This window comes from Eufriesea mexicana, unplaced genomic scaffold (assembly GCF_001483705.2).
Source record: "Eufriesea mexicana isolate 0111107269 unplaced genomic scaffold, ASM148370v2 scaffold70466, whole genome shotgun sequence".
NCBI classification, from domain to species: domain Eukaryota; kingdom Metazoa; phylum Arthropoda; class Insecta; order Hymenoptera; family Apidae; genus Eufriesea; species Eufriesea mexicana.
Genome location: NW_016974771.1, coordinates 134405 through 148739, shown reverse-complemented (window position 1 = coordinate 148739; position 14335 = coordinate 134405). Strand labels below are relative to the sequence as shown.

Below are 14335 nucleotides of genomic sequence, written 5' to 3'. Positions count from 1 at the left end.
GATCCAGAATTATAGAATTTTCACAATTATAAATAAAATAATAAAATAAAATAAAATACACGGTAAAACAAAAATATATCCTGATAAAAAAGCCATAATCACTTTAAAATCAGTGTCAGATGGAGAAGAAAAGGGAGGAGGGGGCAATGGAGACGATGCTCCCTCGTCTAAAAAATTTTAGAAAACATTATATCGCATATTTTATCTAATTACATATATGTAACTATTCTGATCTTTTATAATATCGTTTATAATGTATAATTTATAATATATACAAATTTATCTGATATTTCGAATATCGACTAATAACGACTATTGCATTTCTAGGTAACCTCAAAAAATGATGCGATCATTGGATACGGACCAGTAGTGCCAGATGGTTATGGCTGCGCTTACAATTTGAGAAGCAAAGGCTTCATATTTTCAGTATCTGCATTCCACAGTGATGGTAAAACAAATGCGACACGATTCGCTCAAACACTTGAACAAAGCCTACGGGACATGGCGAACATGTTGAATACAGCAAGTCAGAGATAAACAGGCGACTAACAATAAGTGATAAAATCGCTGGAAAGATATAAAAATACTAGTTAGAAATAAAAATGTTCCGAATCGGAAATCATATCGAAACGAGACATATTTGAGCTTGTCTGTGAAAGTATTTATCGTAGTATGAATAATAAGTGTTTAAGAGAAATGTTTACATTAGACTTAGTTACCGTTTACTGTAATTCGATCTCGCACAATTTACTAGATATCGCTGATCTAATATGCTCTTTGTGAAAAAAAAAGAAAGTAAAGAATCGATGAAAATGTCATCTAGTCATCATCTCGAAAAGCATCACTACTTCTAGATTCATTCTAAACTTAATCTCAACAGATGTATTCTTAACAATTTTACATATCATCATGTAAACGTTGTCATTTTCGACAAAGTAAGAGATAGTTTTTCCTGATGTCGACGTTTCACCGATAAACCGAATACAATCGACACTCTGTTCTTTGTGTTCGCGAACAAATTATTCTTTTTAATTATGTCCATGATAAAATTACATATTTATGAACAGAAATTACTTAAATAAATTGTGCCACTTTAAAGAAATTCTTTTTGGTATTTTTTTAATAAAAATGTTTGATAAATATTACGATATTATTAATAATTCCACTGATAATTAAAAATAGTAATCTATTTAAAAAAATATGATTTTAATTGTAAAGTTATAGTAGTGACTATGAGCCATTATAAAATTTGAAAGAAACATGTTTTTATAATTAATGTATTGGTTTTTAGTCTTTTAGGAATTTGATGAGATATGTTTTGTCTTTTCCTTAAACGTTATATGTACAAATATCTAGTCAAATGAAATTTTAAAATAAGTGAAAAGTATTTGTTAAATTTATAAATTTATAGCTAAGATATTTATTAAACTTACATTATTTATTCACAATAAAATCGAAATTTATGTTTCTATATATAATTATTCAAAAACTAAAATAATTTATCTTTTCACTTTTAACATTTCGTATATACATATTTTAGTTAATGTAAAACAGTATTATGTAATATTCTATATATTGTAGTCTTTTAAATAGGAAATAATCTAGTATCTTTAAGTTATTACAATATTTTGTAACGAATTTTTCTATGACGATAATTTAATTTTATTAGTAACATTAATAATTAAAATCTACCAATATTACATTGCAAAATATTTAAATTGTTTATCAAATGGCACAATTTATTTTAATAAGTTATATATTAGCCGGTAAAGCCTTCTTTCAGGAGCAATGCACATAAAAATATCATGTTTATCGATACAGTACTTGTTGCTACGTAATTATTGATGTATTTAAAAAAAACTATGTGATAGTCATTTAATCATTAATAATCTTCACAAACTCTTCACAGATCACGGACACTAGAATTTCATATTCATTGTTAAGAACACGCGTACAAATGTTTATGTAATAATTGGCGACCAAATCCGAACAAACTGAAGTAAAAATGTTTAAACGGTAGTCGCTACGTGTAGTAGGCAATATAGATCGATCGGTCATTGTAAAATTCTAGTCCTGTTACGAAAAATCCTCGAACGTTTATGTCCGAGCGCTGGAAGTTCCTTTCCTCCGAAAGCGAACAGTTTCATTATTTCCGTATTGCTTAATTTTAGTTGTACATTAATGATTAATAATGACGTCTAATTATTCGTTGTAATCTATATTGTTAAACTATCGGTGCTTTGACGGGTTTAACCTCGTGACTTTAAGTGTTCTATAGTGAAATATAACCTTAAATATAATAGAACGATTAGGTAGTGATATTTAGGGATATTTAGGAACTATGAAAATATTAATGCGCGTAATTTGAAAGATTCGACAAGAATGTTATGAAGTTCAAATAATTTGTGACTAATTCGATATGTTTAAAAGTAATAGAAATTCTTTTTATTCTTGGCTCTACGAATATAGTTTTATTGTTAGTTATTTCACTATGAAGCATATATTTTATCTTTGTATGCATATAACGAAGAAGGCATTCAAGATGTGGTATTCTGTCTCCGAAAAAGCTTCATTTAACAAAGTCTGATCAATGTACATAGTACGTGTACATAGAAATAAGTAAATTTTCAAATTCAATTTTTATGTATAGGAAATTGATTTTATTTGTGCAGATTGATATTTCTTAATTATTTTATTTAAAATTTAATTATATCATATTATTTAAAAATATTCCCAATTAAATATTTATGATAGTGCCACGAATGAGTAAGAATATGTTTAAAGAGCATAGTAACGTTTCGATTGTTACATCGAAAAATATCAAATTGTAGACACACAATTTTTTTATACTTGCAATAGTCAATTGCAATTTCAACCAATTTTATAGCATTAAACAATTTTTAAGTATTGAAATACTACCAATGGGATTACTATGGCAATATGACGCTTTTTAACATGAAACAAATGTAACGATAGTGTGTGCCAATTAAATGGTTAGGAACTAATTATCTTAAAAGAAAAAGATCTTTGTACTCTTTTTATTCATATAGTTTACACAAAATTCAGTTATTGTAGCAAATGAATTTGATAAACCATGAAGTATGAGAATTTTTTTTTTTCATAACAAAAAATCATACTAAATGTGAAATAGAAAAGTTTAAACACGTTTAAGTAGATTTACTAAACTGTTATCGAATGAAAAATTTATTTATATTCATATCAGGTTAAAATTATAAAACTGTTATCGAATACGAAATATATCATCATTCGCGATACTAACCTTAATTCTTCGAAATAAAAGCTGATATTGTTTTACAATGTTTACGGTAGAAACAACGAAGAGACAGAGTACACGAATAGAAGTTGAAAAACTAAATAACTCGGTAAAGTAGAGAAAAGATTTCTAGCGCACGGACCTTGTCTGTCGCAACACATTCTAAACGTGGCCAATCGTTCGTGTGTTGGCGCCCGCACAGTAAACTCTTGTCCAATTCTTAGGTAGATCGGCGATTTGCTCTTCTCTGATAGACAGGCAAACGTTGATGATAGCTCTATCTCTCTATCACATTAATGTTCTACGTCTAATTAACTACTACTGTAACTAATGCTACTTTTCTTGTATACCAAGCTCTGTCGATAGTGAAGAATTCGATTTTCTTTTCGAAGGATAGAAATATTATTAGTCGGCGCTACTCCCACTGACACCGCTATTGTCGCCCCATTGTATCAAGTTTTATAATTTACCATAATTTAGAGTTAAATAGGAAAGTTATATATACACACTTATGCATATGCATAGCGTAACACATGTTACATATTACGACACATCTGTTAACATTATTCAAATTTTACGAAGCTGTTTATTAGCTTTGTTAAAAATACATACTTCCACTGTGCAAATACGCGTGTTTTAAAATTGTCATTAAGATTTGGCAAAGTTTTCTTGCGCTTAAGCATAGATGTTTTATCGAAAACAGAGTTTTATCTATGTATATGTCGTTAAGTGATGAATTTGTTGCGTATTAGACTAAATCGCGAGTTTCATATTTGAAGTCTAAGCAATTTTGCTTTGACTTTGTGTTAGAATGTTTAAATACACGAGGAATTGTGATGGTTCCTTATACTGTTATTAAATAAATATAAATAGTACATACAATTACACGTACATCTACGCACATAACAAGGCACGCATTTAAATGTAAAAAATCTATATCTGTTTGCGTATATGTGTACGATATATGAAAGTGTTCTGTATTCGCAATCCTAAGCTATAAAACCTATTAAATTTAAGATAGAATTGGATATTATTCAAAATATTTGTCTATCGCAAAGCTATTGCGATCGTATCTTCGCGGCCAAGAATATCGCGCATATCAGGTGAAAGCCATCATAGCGATGACCCTATCGAATAGAACATATCCTTTTAAACTTATAGAATTACTTACGAAATATAGTCAACTGAATTAAAATAATATATATGTAAAAGTTCAGTTAGACATTATTTCAAAATAAAAATATTCCTTACGAAGACTGCTGTCGTTGATGTGAAATTATACATACGCTTTATATAATATAATAAAATAATAAACAAAAATTACAATGGCACATAACAATTATAAAATCGCAACAAAATGATTGTTCATAAAATAGTCGTCTTCGTATGCAATATATCTAATAATAAACTCGTAAGCACGTTTCACTTTCTGTTTATATGGAAAGTATACACAGCATACCTCTGTAATTAATTAATTTGCGGCAAGTATGTTGTATCATGTGTACGTTTTCTTGTGCAAGAATAAACACGATCGTGTCACTATTTTTCATTTTTATTTCCTTCTTTTAACAATACAATGATCACTTTAATCACAATATAATGTGAAATTAAAAAGAAAGAAACAGTCTGTCTTTTACATTAAAAAATAATTTAAAATACTAACATATATATGTATTTTTATGCAAATTACCTTTCTCAAAGGTAGGAATGTCAAAAATTTACATACATCAGTAATTGTACAACATTTTGTTATTATAGTATTAAAAATATATACTATGTATTAAAAATATATTTCTTTCATTAAATATCTCTATCTTAATATTGCATCATTAGATTTCTGCTTAAAATTTGGACATCTCATTTTTACACTTTTCGACATATTTGATATATTCTGTTTTAGGAATTAAAAATGTATATAAATAATAAGAGCACAGAAAAACAATTGAAAAATAATCAAGGAAATTTGTATCTTGAAATATGTAAATTATTAATATATTGAACCTGATGCAGGTAATAATGATGTTATAAGACTTATGCTTTCATATTGAAAGAAGTTCTATTATGCTCACTGACGCGGTACTGACAAATCCGCATTAACATCTTCGTATCCCTGTGTAAATGGAAGTGCAAGTAAGCCATTTGCCGTTAGCCGTTTTTTTGGATCATGTTGTAAACATTTTTTAATTAAATCAATTCCTTCGATGGAAAGATTTTTTGGCAATGCTGGAGTTTCTCCCATTCCCACCTGAAAATAATAGTACATAAAACATAACATTATACAACATTAACAAACAAAAAAAATATATATATATATTCGTATGTATATACGCGTGCGTGCGTGCGTATATATGTATGTATGAAAAGAAAACCATACGAATAAAATATAATTCCTATACCTTGAACATAATTTGATAATTGGAATCATAATCTGACCAAGGTCTGCGTCCACTTGCCATCTCTATAACACAGCAACCAACTGACCAAATATCAGCAGCTCTACCATGACCGCTACTTTCCGATTTCATAAATACTTCTGGTGCCATATAAGCTGTATATAAATATAAAACGTTAAATTATTTTTCAAGATACAGCACTTCCACTATTCGAGGTCACGAGTTGTTTAGAATTATTGGAAGGTAAAAATTTCATTATATCTTGTTTGATGCCGTTATTTTCATATTATATATGTGTAAATCAAAACTCGTGGCCTTTATTTTAATTTTGAACAAAAATTGTATCTAACCTTGAGTACCAACAAAACCTTGTAATTCACCTGGCATAGTAGTATGTGCTTTAATTTGCACGGCACTTCCAAAATCACCAAGTTTTAAACAATTACCCTCATCCGTTAAAAAAATATTTGCAGCTACATATAAAACATAAATATTAACATGTCTTATGTCAACAAATAATACATGATATATTATTATGTCATACTCTAAGACGCACATTTAATGTCGCGATGTACTATTCCATGAGAATGGAGTACTGTTACAGCTGAAAGGAGTTGATGTGTATATTTTCTAACCAATGATTCTGGCAAACCATTTCCGCTTCCTGCTACTAAGCTTTCTAAAGTTCCCTCAGCGCAAAATTCCATAAAAATTAACATTTCTTCCTGCAATAAAATTAATATTTTCAAGACATGTTTTTAAAAACAAGAATGCTTCATTATACAGACATTAACTTACACGATGAATCTCTAATCCATAATATTGTACTAAATGTTTCTGCTGAATTCCTTCAAATATTTGTAATTCCTCAACAACACGTCTAATTGCTCTATTATCCCCAGGTTGTAACTGAACTTCTTTCATAGCTAATAATTCACCTGTTTGGTTATTAACTATGGTATATACTTTACCAAATCTCCCTTGCCCTGTATTTAGTAATTTTAATTTACAGTATGTATTAAAATATAAATGAAAGTATTTTAATAAAAATTTAAAAGCTTACCTATTTTAATACCCCTCTGCCAAGTAAAAGTAACTCTTCTTGCTTTAATACGAACCCTATCAACAGCTTTCCTATCTGTAACTTGTCCAATTAGTTCATGGCTCCTTAATCTATCATCAATATTGCATTCTACTCTGCTTATAGCTTGATTAATTCTTTCCTGCCTGGATATAACACGGTCAGATGTATTTACAAGAGTACCTACATTTCTATCAACTACATTCATCGAAACGGCTTTCTTAGAACTGGATGGAATATCTGGAGATTTAAGAATATCTCTAGGTTTCTGAGAAAGGCTTAAACTTGCAGTTCTACTTCTAGTGTGACAAGGTGAAGATGCTCTTGAATGAGATAATCTTTTTAAATCTGAAATGAAGTAAATTAAACCACCATCTGATTACATTATAAGTAAAATGCAATTATAGAATAAGAAAAATAGAACTTTACTTTCTGTTTCGACCTTTGTGACAGTATTTGCACTTCCAATAACATGTGAAATACAACGATCCATACAGGTTTTTAATTCCTTAAATTCTTCATCAGTTAAATGTTTAGTATATTCTGGCTCACATACTGTAATTAAAAACTCTAAACCTTGGTTTGCCCACCGAGGTCTTAAACCTCTTCCACGTTCACATCGTGTTCTAACAAATTTCATCCACAAAAAGGCAAAAGAAACTAAACTTCGAGCCAAAACAGCTTTTTCTTCCGATGCAAATAATTTGCACGTTTCTTTATGATAATCAAAACCCATTCGATAAGCCTGGTGAAGTATTTCTCTTATTCTTGAACGTACAGCAAATCGATCATATTTATGATGTGATTCTTCCGCTTTTTTCAGATCACGTTGAAAATTTTCTATAATAGCTTTGATATCGAGTCTGAGATCCATAACTGTGTCCTAAATATATACAAAATACTTTTTTAAAGGCACAGTTTTAACTTACATTTTTATAAATCTTACCTTTAAAGCTGTTAATGATTTTTCTAATTCCATATTAAAAGTAGACCATTTCTTAATATCACACTTTAAACACTTAGCAATGGTAACGCCCTTAACTATCTTCTCCCGAGCTTCTACAAACATTCCTTGCCATTCACGGCCCACAAACATTCGCTGAAATCTGAGCCATATATCGTTAATTAAAATAATTACCTTCGTAAACAAACAAATCAATTTATTTTTACCTATTTGAATCATCATTCCGATCTTCAGTTGATTCCTTAATTTCCCGTGGTCGCTCATTAAGATATTCTCTAACTTGCTCAATCATGGTTTTTGCAATTTCACTATGAAATGAAGATATGAAAAAATATATATTACAAAAGTATATTATAGATATATATTACAAAAGTAAGTCTTACCAAAATTTAACTCCTGCAATTTCATATCCGTTTAATATATTTCCAGCTATTGATTTTACAAATATCCACTCATCCATGATTAAGTTTTTATGAAAACTGTCATGTTGTACCATATCTACCCATTGTTGTAGATAATCAAGATATACTTCAAACACAGCTTTTAAGCTTTCATCAAAGTCTTTTACATTTTCTTGAAATAAATTTTCACAGGAATTATTATCACTGGCAACAGCTGCACAAGAGTGAGCAGCAAATCTATCACGATGAATACAGGCAATTTTAAGACCTTCTCTAAGTTCACGCATAAGTTGTCGAACCGATAATGGACTAGGTTGTTCTGGTTTTTGTTCTAATCTCATTCTTAAAAATTCATGAACAACATCTAATGGAACTCGAGACAAAAACACAAAAGCAGCTCTAAAAAATTTTGTTATTCTTTAATAAAAAAGTATAAAATTAAAATACAATGTATACAAATCTGTTCTTTTACCTATATGATGGAAGATTTAATTCTCTAGCTTCAGGACTCCATGCGCCATATCGACGCAATTCTTCATCACCTTCGTATTCTTCATTTAAAATATCACTAGATTCACATATATCACCTTTCTCTAATGTCAGTCTTGCTTTCCTTAAAACAGAAGTATGTAATCTATCAAGAAAATTTAAACTTTTTCTTAAACCTCTAGTCTTTAACACGTCTTCAATATACTTCCTACAAATTAAAAAAGAATGAGAATAAGATGTAAATAATACTATGTAAATAAATATATATACATAAATCATTCTTCATTGATGTTGTAATATAATACCTATAAGCTTGCCGGTCAAATTCAACTAAATAAAAGTCAAGTCGATCAGCTTTATCATATTCCATACATGTAAATGAGGTTTCAGGAGTAGAGGGCCAGGACTGTGCAAGGGATATTCCAACAGAAGAATTATTACTATTATTACTATCTGAAGGACTGGAGTTTTCATCTTGTTGATTTGATATTTCAAACCGTATTGAAATTTGCTTGCAGTCTGAAGAATCGATCGTATCCGAAGATCGTGAACTAAAAAGAAAAATGAAAATATTCTTTACTTTTTAAGAATATCGGGTTTTGTTGTAATAGTTATTGGTACCTAATTCCAGAATCTCCAGTATCATCGTGTTTTTTCTTAGTATGCAACATCATAAGTAATTTTCCCAATATTTGTAATTTGAGTCGATGATGTTTGGTCATATTATACCAAAGACACATTGCTTTCACCCGATCAGTAAATTCTGTACTTTTATATAAAGGATAATATGCAGCAAAAACTTGTGATGAAGGAAAAAGTGCTTCTGCTACTTCCAGTCTAGCCAATAATCCTTCTACTTGTTGTAATGCTTCACCTTGTGCTCGTGCACATGCTCTACAATACATTGAGAGACATCCTGGACAAATACCTAATTCTATATTTGGACTAGATCCAACATTTACTATGGGATCAATACATGTAGTATTTATGTTAATCCAAGACATATTATTTTTTACAGTCGCAATAGGATCATATCTGAAAATTAATAATATTATTTTATTTGAATTCTTTTTCTATTTTTATAAGCATAAAAATACATTAAACTCTTACATAATTTACCTGTAGTCCATTATTTCTTTAAGTAAACCTTCGACAGCCTCGCGTTGTTTACATAAGTACTCATCTTGAGCCATTGGACTACGATCGGCATGATGAGCTTGTAATTCTAGCCATATTAAATCTTTCAATCTATTTTGCCACCGCGTTTCTTCACGACTTATTTTATTACAGCAGTTGCGTTCTGTACTTCCCTATAAAATGTAAAAAGATTTAAAATATAAAAATCTTTAATATAAATATATTTTTTACTGAAATATTCGCAATAAAATCTGCATACCAATCTAATTAAAAAGGAAAACGTATCATGAAATATTTCTCGTTCTTTAAGACTCAGTGTTCTTGGTGATTGTGTGATCGATTCTTCATCGCAAAATGGAATCTGTTGGTCAACTTTAACTTCAACTTTTGTCTCTTCTATATCAACGGGCTTTGACCGCAAACTACGAAATCTATTTCGAGTTTCAATCTGTAAATGCTTCCAATTAATCTTTCTTATAATAATAATCAAAAAAATCTTAGATTAAAAAGAAATTTTAAATTAAATTACGAAATAATTTCATTATTTATTTTATACCTTCATGTGATTGGGAGTAGATACCGGATAATGATTAAATTTTTCGGCATAATTATAAGCTGCCTCCATATCAAGTTTTAAATCCCTTTCACTTCCACGCAACACCTTCAAACTTCTTTTGCATTTTCGATTTCCTTCTTTCGCTATATTTTGATTTACCTCTTTTTCGCAATCCTTGTCCGCTTTGTCACACATTTCGTTAAAAATTATGTTGTCTAAAGTATTGCGTCTGCGAATCGTTATCTTTGATGTTGCTTCTTTTTCTAACGACTTTGTTTCCCTTAAAAGCAATGAAATATAGTGTGATAAAATATGATATATAAATATAATACATAAAATTATAAAACTACCTTAAATATAATATCTTATATTTACAGTATAAAACAATTTATATTAATGTTTACAATTTAAAATAAACAATTAAGCGAAATATACAAAATTTTTAAATCCTTCGAAAAATTCATTTTTTCTTTATTTTACAGGCAAAAATGATTCACAGCAGATTGCTTTGAAATAGACTTATATATGCTAATTATATATCACGGACTTTTGTAACAACATATTAACATCTATGTATTTTATATCGTTTACAAAATAGGATTTACGTATATAAAGATCGAATTCTATACATTTATACAAATATGTACAAAGTGGCTTATCAGAAATAGCTATTTTTAATGTTCTCCATTAGATTCATTGTTATGATAAAATATATTGGAAATTTACTTTAGGAGTACCAAATTAGTATGTACCTTTAAATTAAACTGTTTTTTTTGCTTCAATATGATTAAAATTGGAAGAAGTATATAACAAATTAAATAACTAAGTTTATTTAAGTTTATTTAAAAATTTATTCTACTTTAAATAAATTTTTATTTTCTATCTATATCTTTTCGATCTAATCATCTGCATTAATAAAATACATAATTCCATATAAAAATGTACTATGCTATTGTCATATAATTTTATATTATTGAATAATCATTGAATAGTCATTTATTTTTTATTACCATATTTTTTTACAATCAAATAATTTGTTCATTATAATCTTTCTATTATATTATATTATAATCTTATGTATAATTGACAAATTATGTTAAATACATAATCATAACATTTATAAATAGTATCTCCAATAAATTATTGGAAATTTACCAATTTTTGAATAATATTTTAGTAACTTTTAATCTTTTATAACTTTTATATAATCGTTATTAAATTAAAAATAATAATCACATGATGTTAAAATGTCTCATAGAAAATTGTATTTGAAAAGAAATATTTGAAAAATCTTATTATTCTTTGTTATATCTAAAATTTTTGTCTTAGTTCTGAAAATAAATATTAAAATCTAATATAACAATATATCGAAGAAATAAATGAAAAATATACACTAATTAACTTACCCTCCACTGAGTTTTTGTCTCATGTATTTTTTCTTACGATTCAACCGAGTTCTCGGAGGTGTCTGTCCATAAATATCGCACATCTCTTGAATCGACTCATCGAATTCGTTCGACGGACTCCTTGTACCTCTTCTACTGCAAAAATATAAACTGTTGAAACAGATCGAATTCCGAAACGCTGGGAACTAAAACTGTATTTCTGAACAATTACAATAGTATCTAAAAATAAGTGTTTTTAAATATTTGTGACATTATACAATTTAAATTTGTATAATGTTATAAAACATATGAAAAGTATTCATTAGTTTTATTAAAATGTTTAACAAGTTAAATACCTTCAACTTTATAATTGACTCTATTCTCCGAGCTATACGCAATATATAAAGTAATTGAGTTTATATACGATATCATAATATTATTAAATCTAATTTAATTATATACTAACTAAGATCGACAACAAATTTAGTAAACATTTATTTTACGTATTAGTTGGTTCAATCGAATACATTGTAATTTAATACAAAAGACGATACGAATATTAAATATACAGACGAACATAAATTTATAACAACTTTAAAAAATTCGATTATTCGTATTAAATAATTATCTGATTAAATATATGAATATATGAAACAAAGTGATCAATTATACATTGGATGTAGTAATATTCTATATAAGTGTCATAGTACTAAAATAACAATTATAAGTGACACTATTTACAACTCAATCAACAAATACCTTGACAAACAAAATTAACGATTGCTTTTCTATGCAACATCTGCGATCGTTTTTAATCACATAATGTTGACATTTTGCCATGAATAAATGCCAATGTATGAAATGTAGTGACAATGAAATATTGATAAATGTCGTCACTTCGAAATCGACGCTCACTTCGCATGGATGATAAACATATCTACTGTTCTCTATCTCTTTATTTACTACAGCAATGTACTGACGATTTGCTTTTAAGTACTAAAAATTGAATAAATGTTAGGTGACATGTAAACAAAACGTAGATACGGTACTAATTACAATTCTCGCCGGTGCTATTTCGTACTACTGTACAAGATGTAACAACCACGTGGTAATACGAGCATTTGAAAAACTTACCTAACATAGCTAGTATCATCGTCAGATGAACCTGAGAATGAGTTTTCTTTAACATGGCTCCGTCTATCGTAACGTAACATTCTTCAGACGTAACAAACGCATCAAATTTACGACAACGCTGTCGTCGTTCACTAACGATAGCGCAGGTGCGATACACGCGCTGTTGCCATTTACAACTTAAACAGGTGTTTGAGAATTAAACCAATCACATCGTAGCGCGGGTATTTTTAAACGTTTAAGACATTATATGCTTGATTACATGACAAAATAGTAAAAATATTAGTATTAATTAAGACAATTTTAAATTATTGAAATTATTACTATAATCACAAAAGGATATATATTTATACAGCTTTAAATGTAATTTCTTATAATTTAACAAATTTTGTCATTTAATAATTATATTGAGACCAAATGTGTCAACATTTTATACCTAACTCAAAGTATATTTTGTTTCTGTATTAATAAAAAAAATAATATGATTGAACTAATGTGAACTAGAATTTCAAGAAAATACGCGATTTTTATTTAATATAAAAAAGTACTTTTACTCAAATCCGAATTATATAAAAATCGATTGTATAATACAAACATTAATTATCCACGAATCATTTAGTAGATCTGAAAGTGATTAAAATTGATTAAATCAAGAAGAATTTAATCAGGATCAAAATAAGGCACCTAACACATATGATATGATTTTTTTTATTTAAACAATGTCTTACTTTTTCAGCAAAGTACAAGTGATTTTCATATATCCTCGCACCAACAAATATTGTTTTCAATAAAATACAATATCTATGCGTCTTGTGTGTTTACGTGTGTTGTTTCAATTATTTCATAATACTGTTACAAAGATTTTTGCTCAATATAAAAATCGATCATTTAAAAACAAATGTTGAAAATTTAAGAAATACCATTGAGCATTAAGAATTATAAAATTTGTTTAGAAGGTAGAAATGCATATTTTCCTGTGATTTTCTTACACGCTTGGAAATGTCACAAAGAAAAATTATAGCACCGTGATATCTTGAACGTGATGCGCACCGTTGAATTAAATTTCTTTAATAATCTCATGAAGGTATAAGATATCAATTTAAATTTATATAAATTGGTATTATGTAACTGTATTTTGAGTCGAAGGTTTAATATACACAATTTATGTCTATTTATAATATATGGAAAAACGTTAAAATTGACTTTTTATTCATTACCTTCATAAGAAATATAAAAATTATTTAGCAATTTACGTTAGGGCTATTCGTGGACTCCTTGTACATGAATAAACAAAGTACATGTATGCTGTAGTTTTAAATATATATGTATTTAAGTACATTTCAGGCATATATAGATAAAATTTTTGTTTTGTAATCCAATATTTTCATAAATCTTATATATCAATGAAAAACCCCAACGTTTTTTTGGAATGTCTCAAAAGTAATTTTTTCACCAAGCGTTTAACGGGTAGCATATTCAGCTAAGTTTTTATGAAAATGGTATTGTCTATCTTTTAAAATTAGC

The 14335-nt window shown here is 28.2% G+C and overlaps 1 protein-coding gene across 1 annotated transcript; it reads right to left on the bottom strand.

The window, feature by feature from the left end:
* Positions 1–5339: 5339 nt before the first annotated feature.
* Positions 5340–12927, bottom strand: Mekk1 (mitogen-activated protein kinase kinase kinase 4). The gene is made up of 18 exons (XM_017910076.1): positions 12815–12927; positions 11702–11836; positions 10296–10575; positions 9999–10187; positions 9722–9912; positions 9224–9637; positions 8908–9153; positions 8586–8810; positions 8096–8512; positions 7919–8020; positions 7695–7854; positions 7178–7631; positions 6731–7096; positions 6466–6653; positions 6224–6392; positions 6018–6140; positions 5671–5822; positions 5340–5519 (listed from the first exon to the last, which is right to left on the bottom strand). Exons 1-18 carry the CDS (start codon positions 12892–12894, stop codon positions 5340–5342), a joined length of 4071 nt encoding a protein of 1356 aa, XP_017765565.1. The 5' UTR covers positions 12895–12927.
* Positions 12928–14335: the final 1408 nt, after the last annotated feature.

Excerpts from the sequence above, each read along its gene's own strand:
- Mekk1 (XM_017910076.1), bottom strand. The coding sequence starts at position 12,894 with ATGTTACGTTACGATAGACGGAGCCATGTTAAAGAAAACTCATTCTCA. Across the intron at positions 11,837-12,814 it reads GATGATACTAGCTATGTTAG|TAGAAGAGGTACAAGGAGTC; the intron begins GTAAGTTTTTCA and ends ATATTTTTGCAG. Across the intron at positions 7,632-7,694 it reads AATCATTAACAGCTTTAAAG|GACACAGTTATGGATCTCAG; the intron begins GTAAGATTTATA and ends GTATATATTTAG.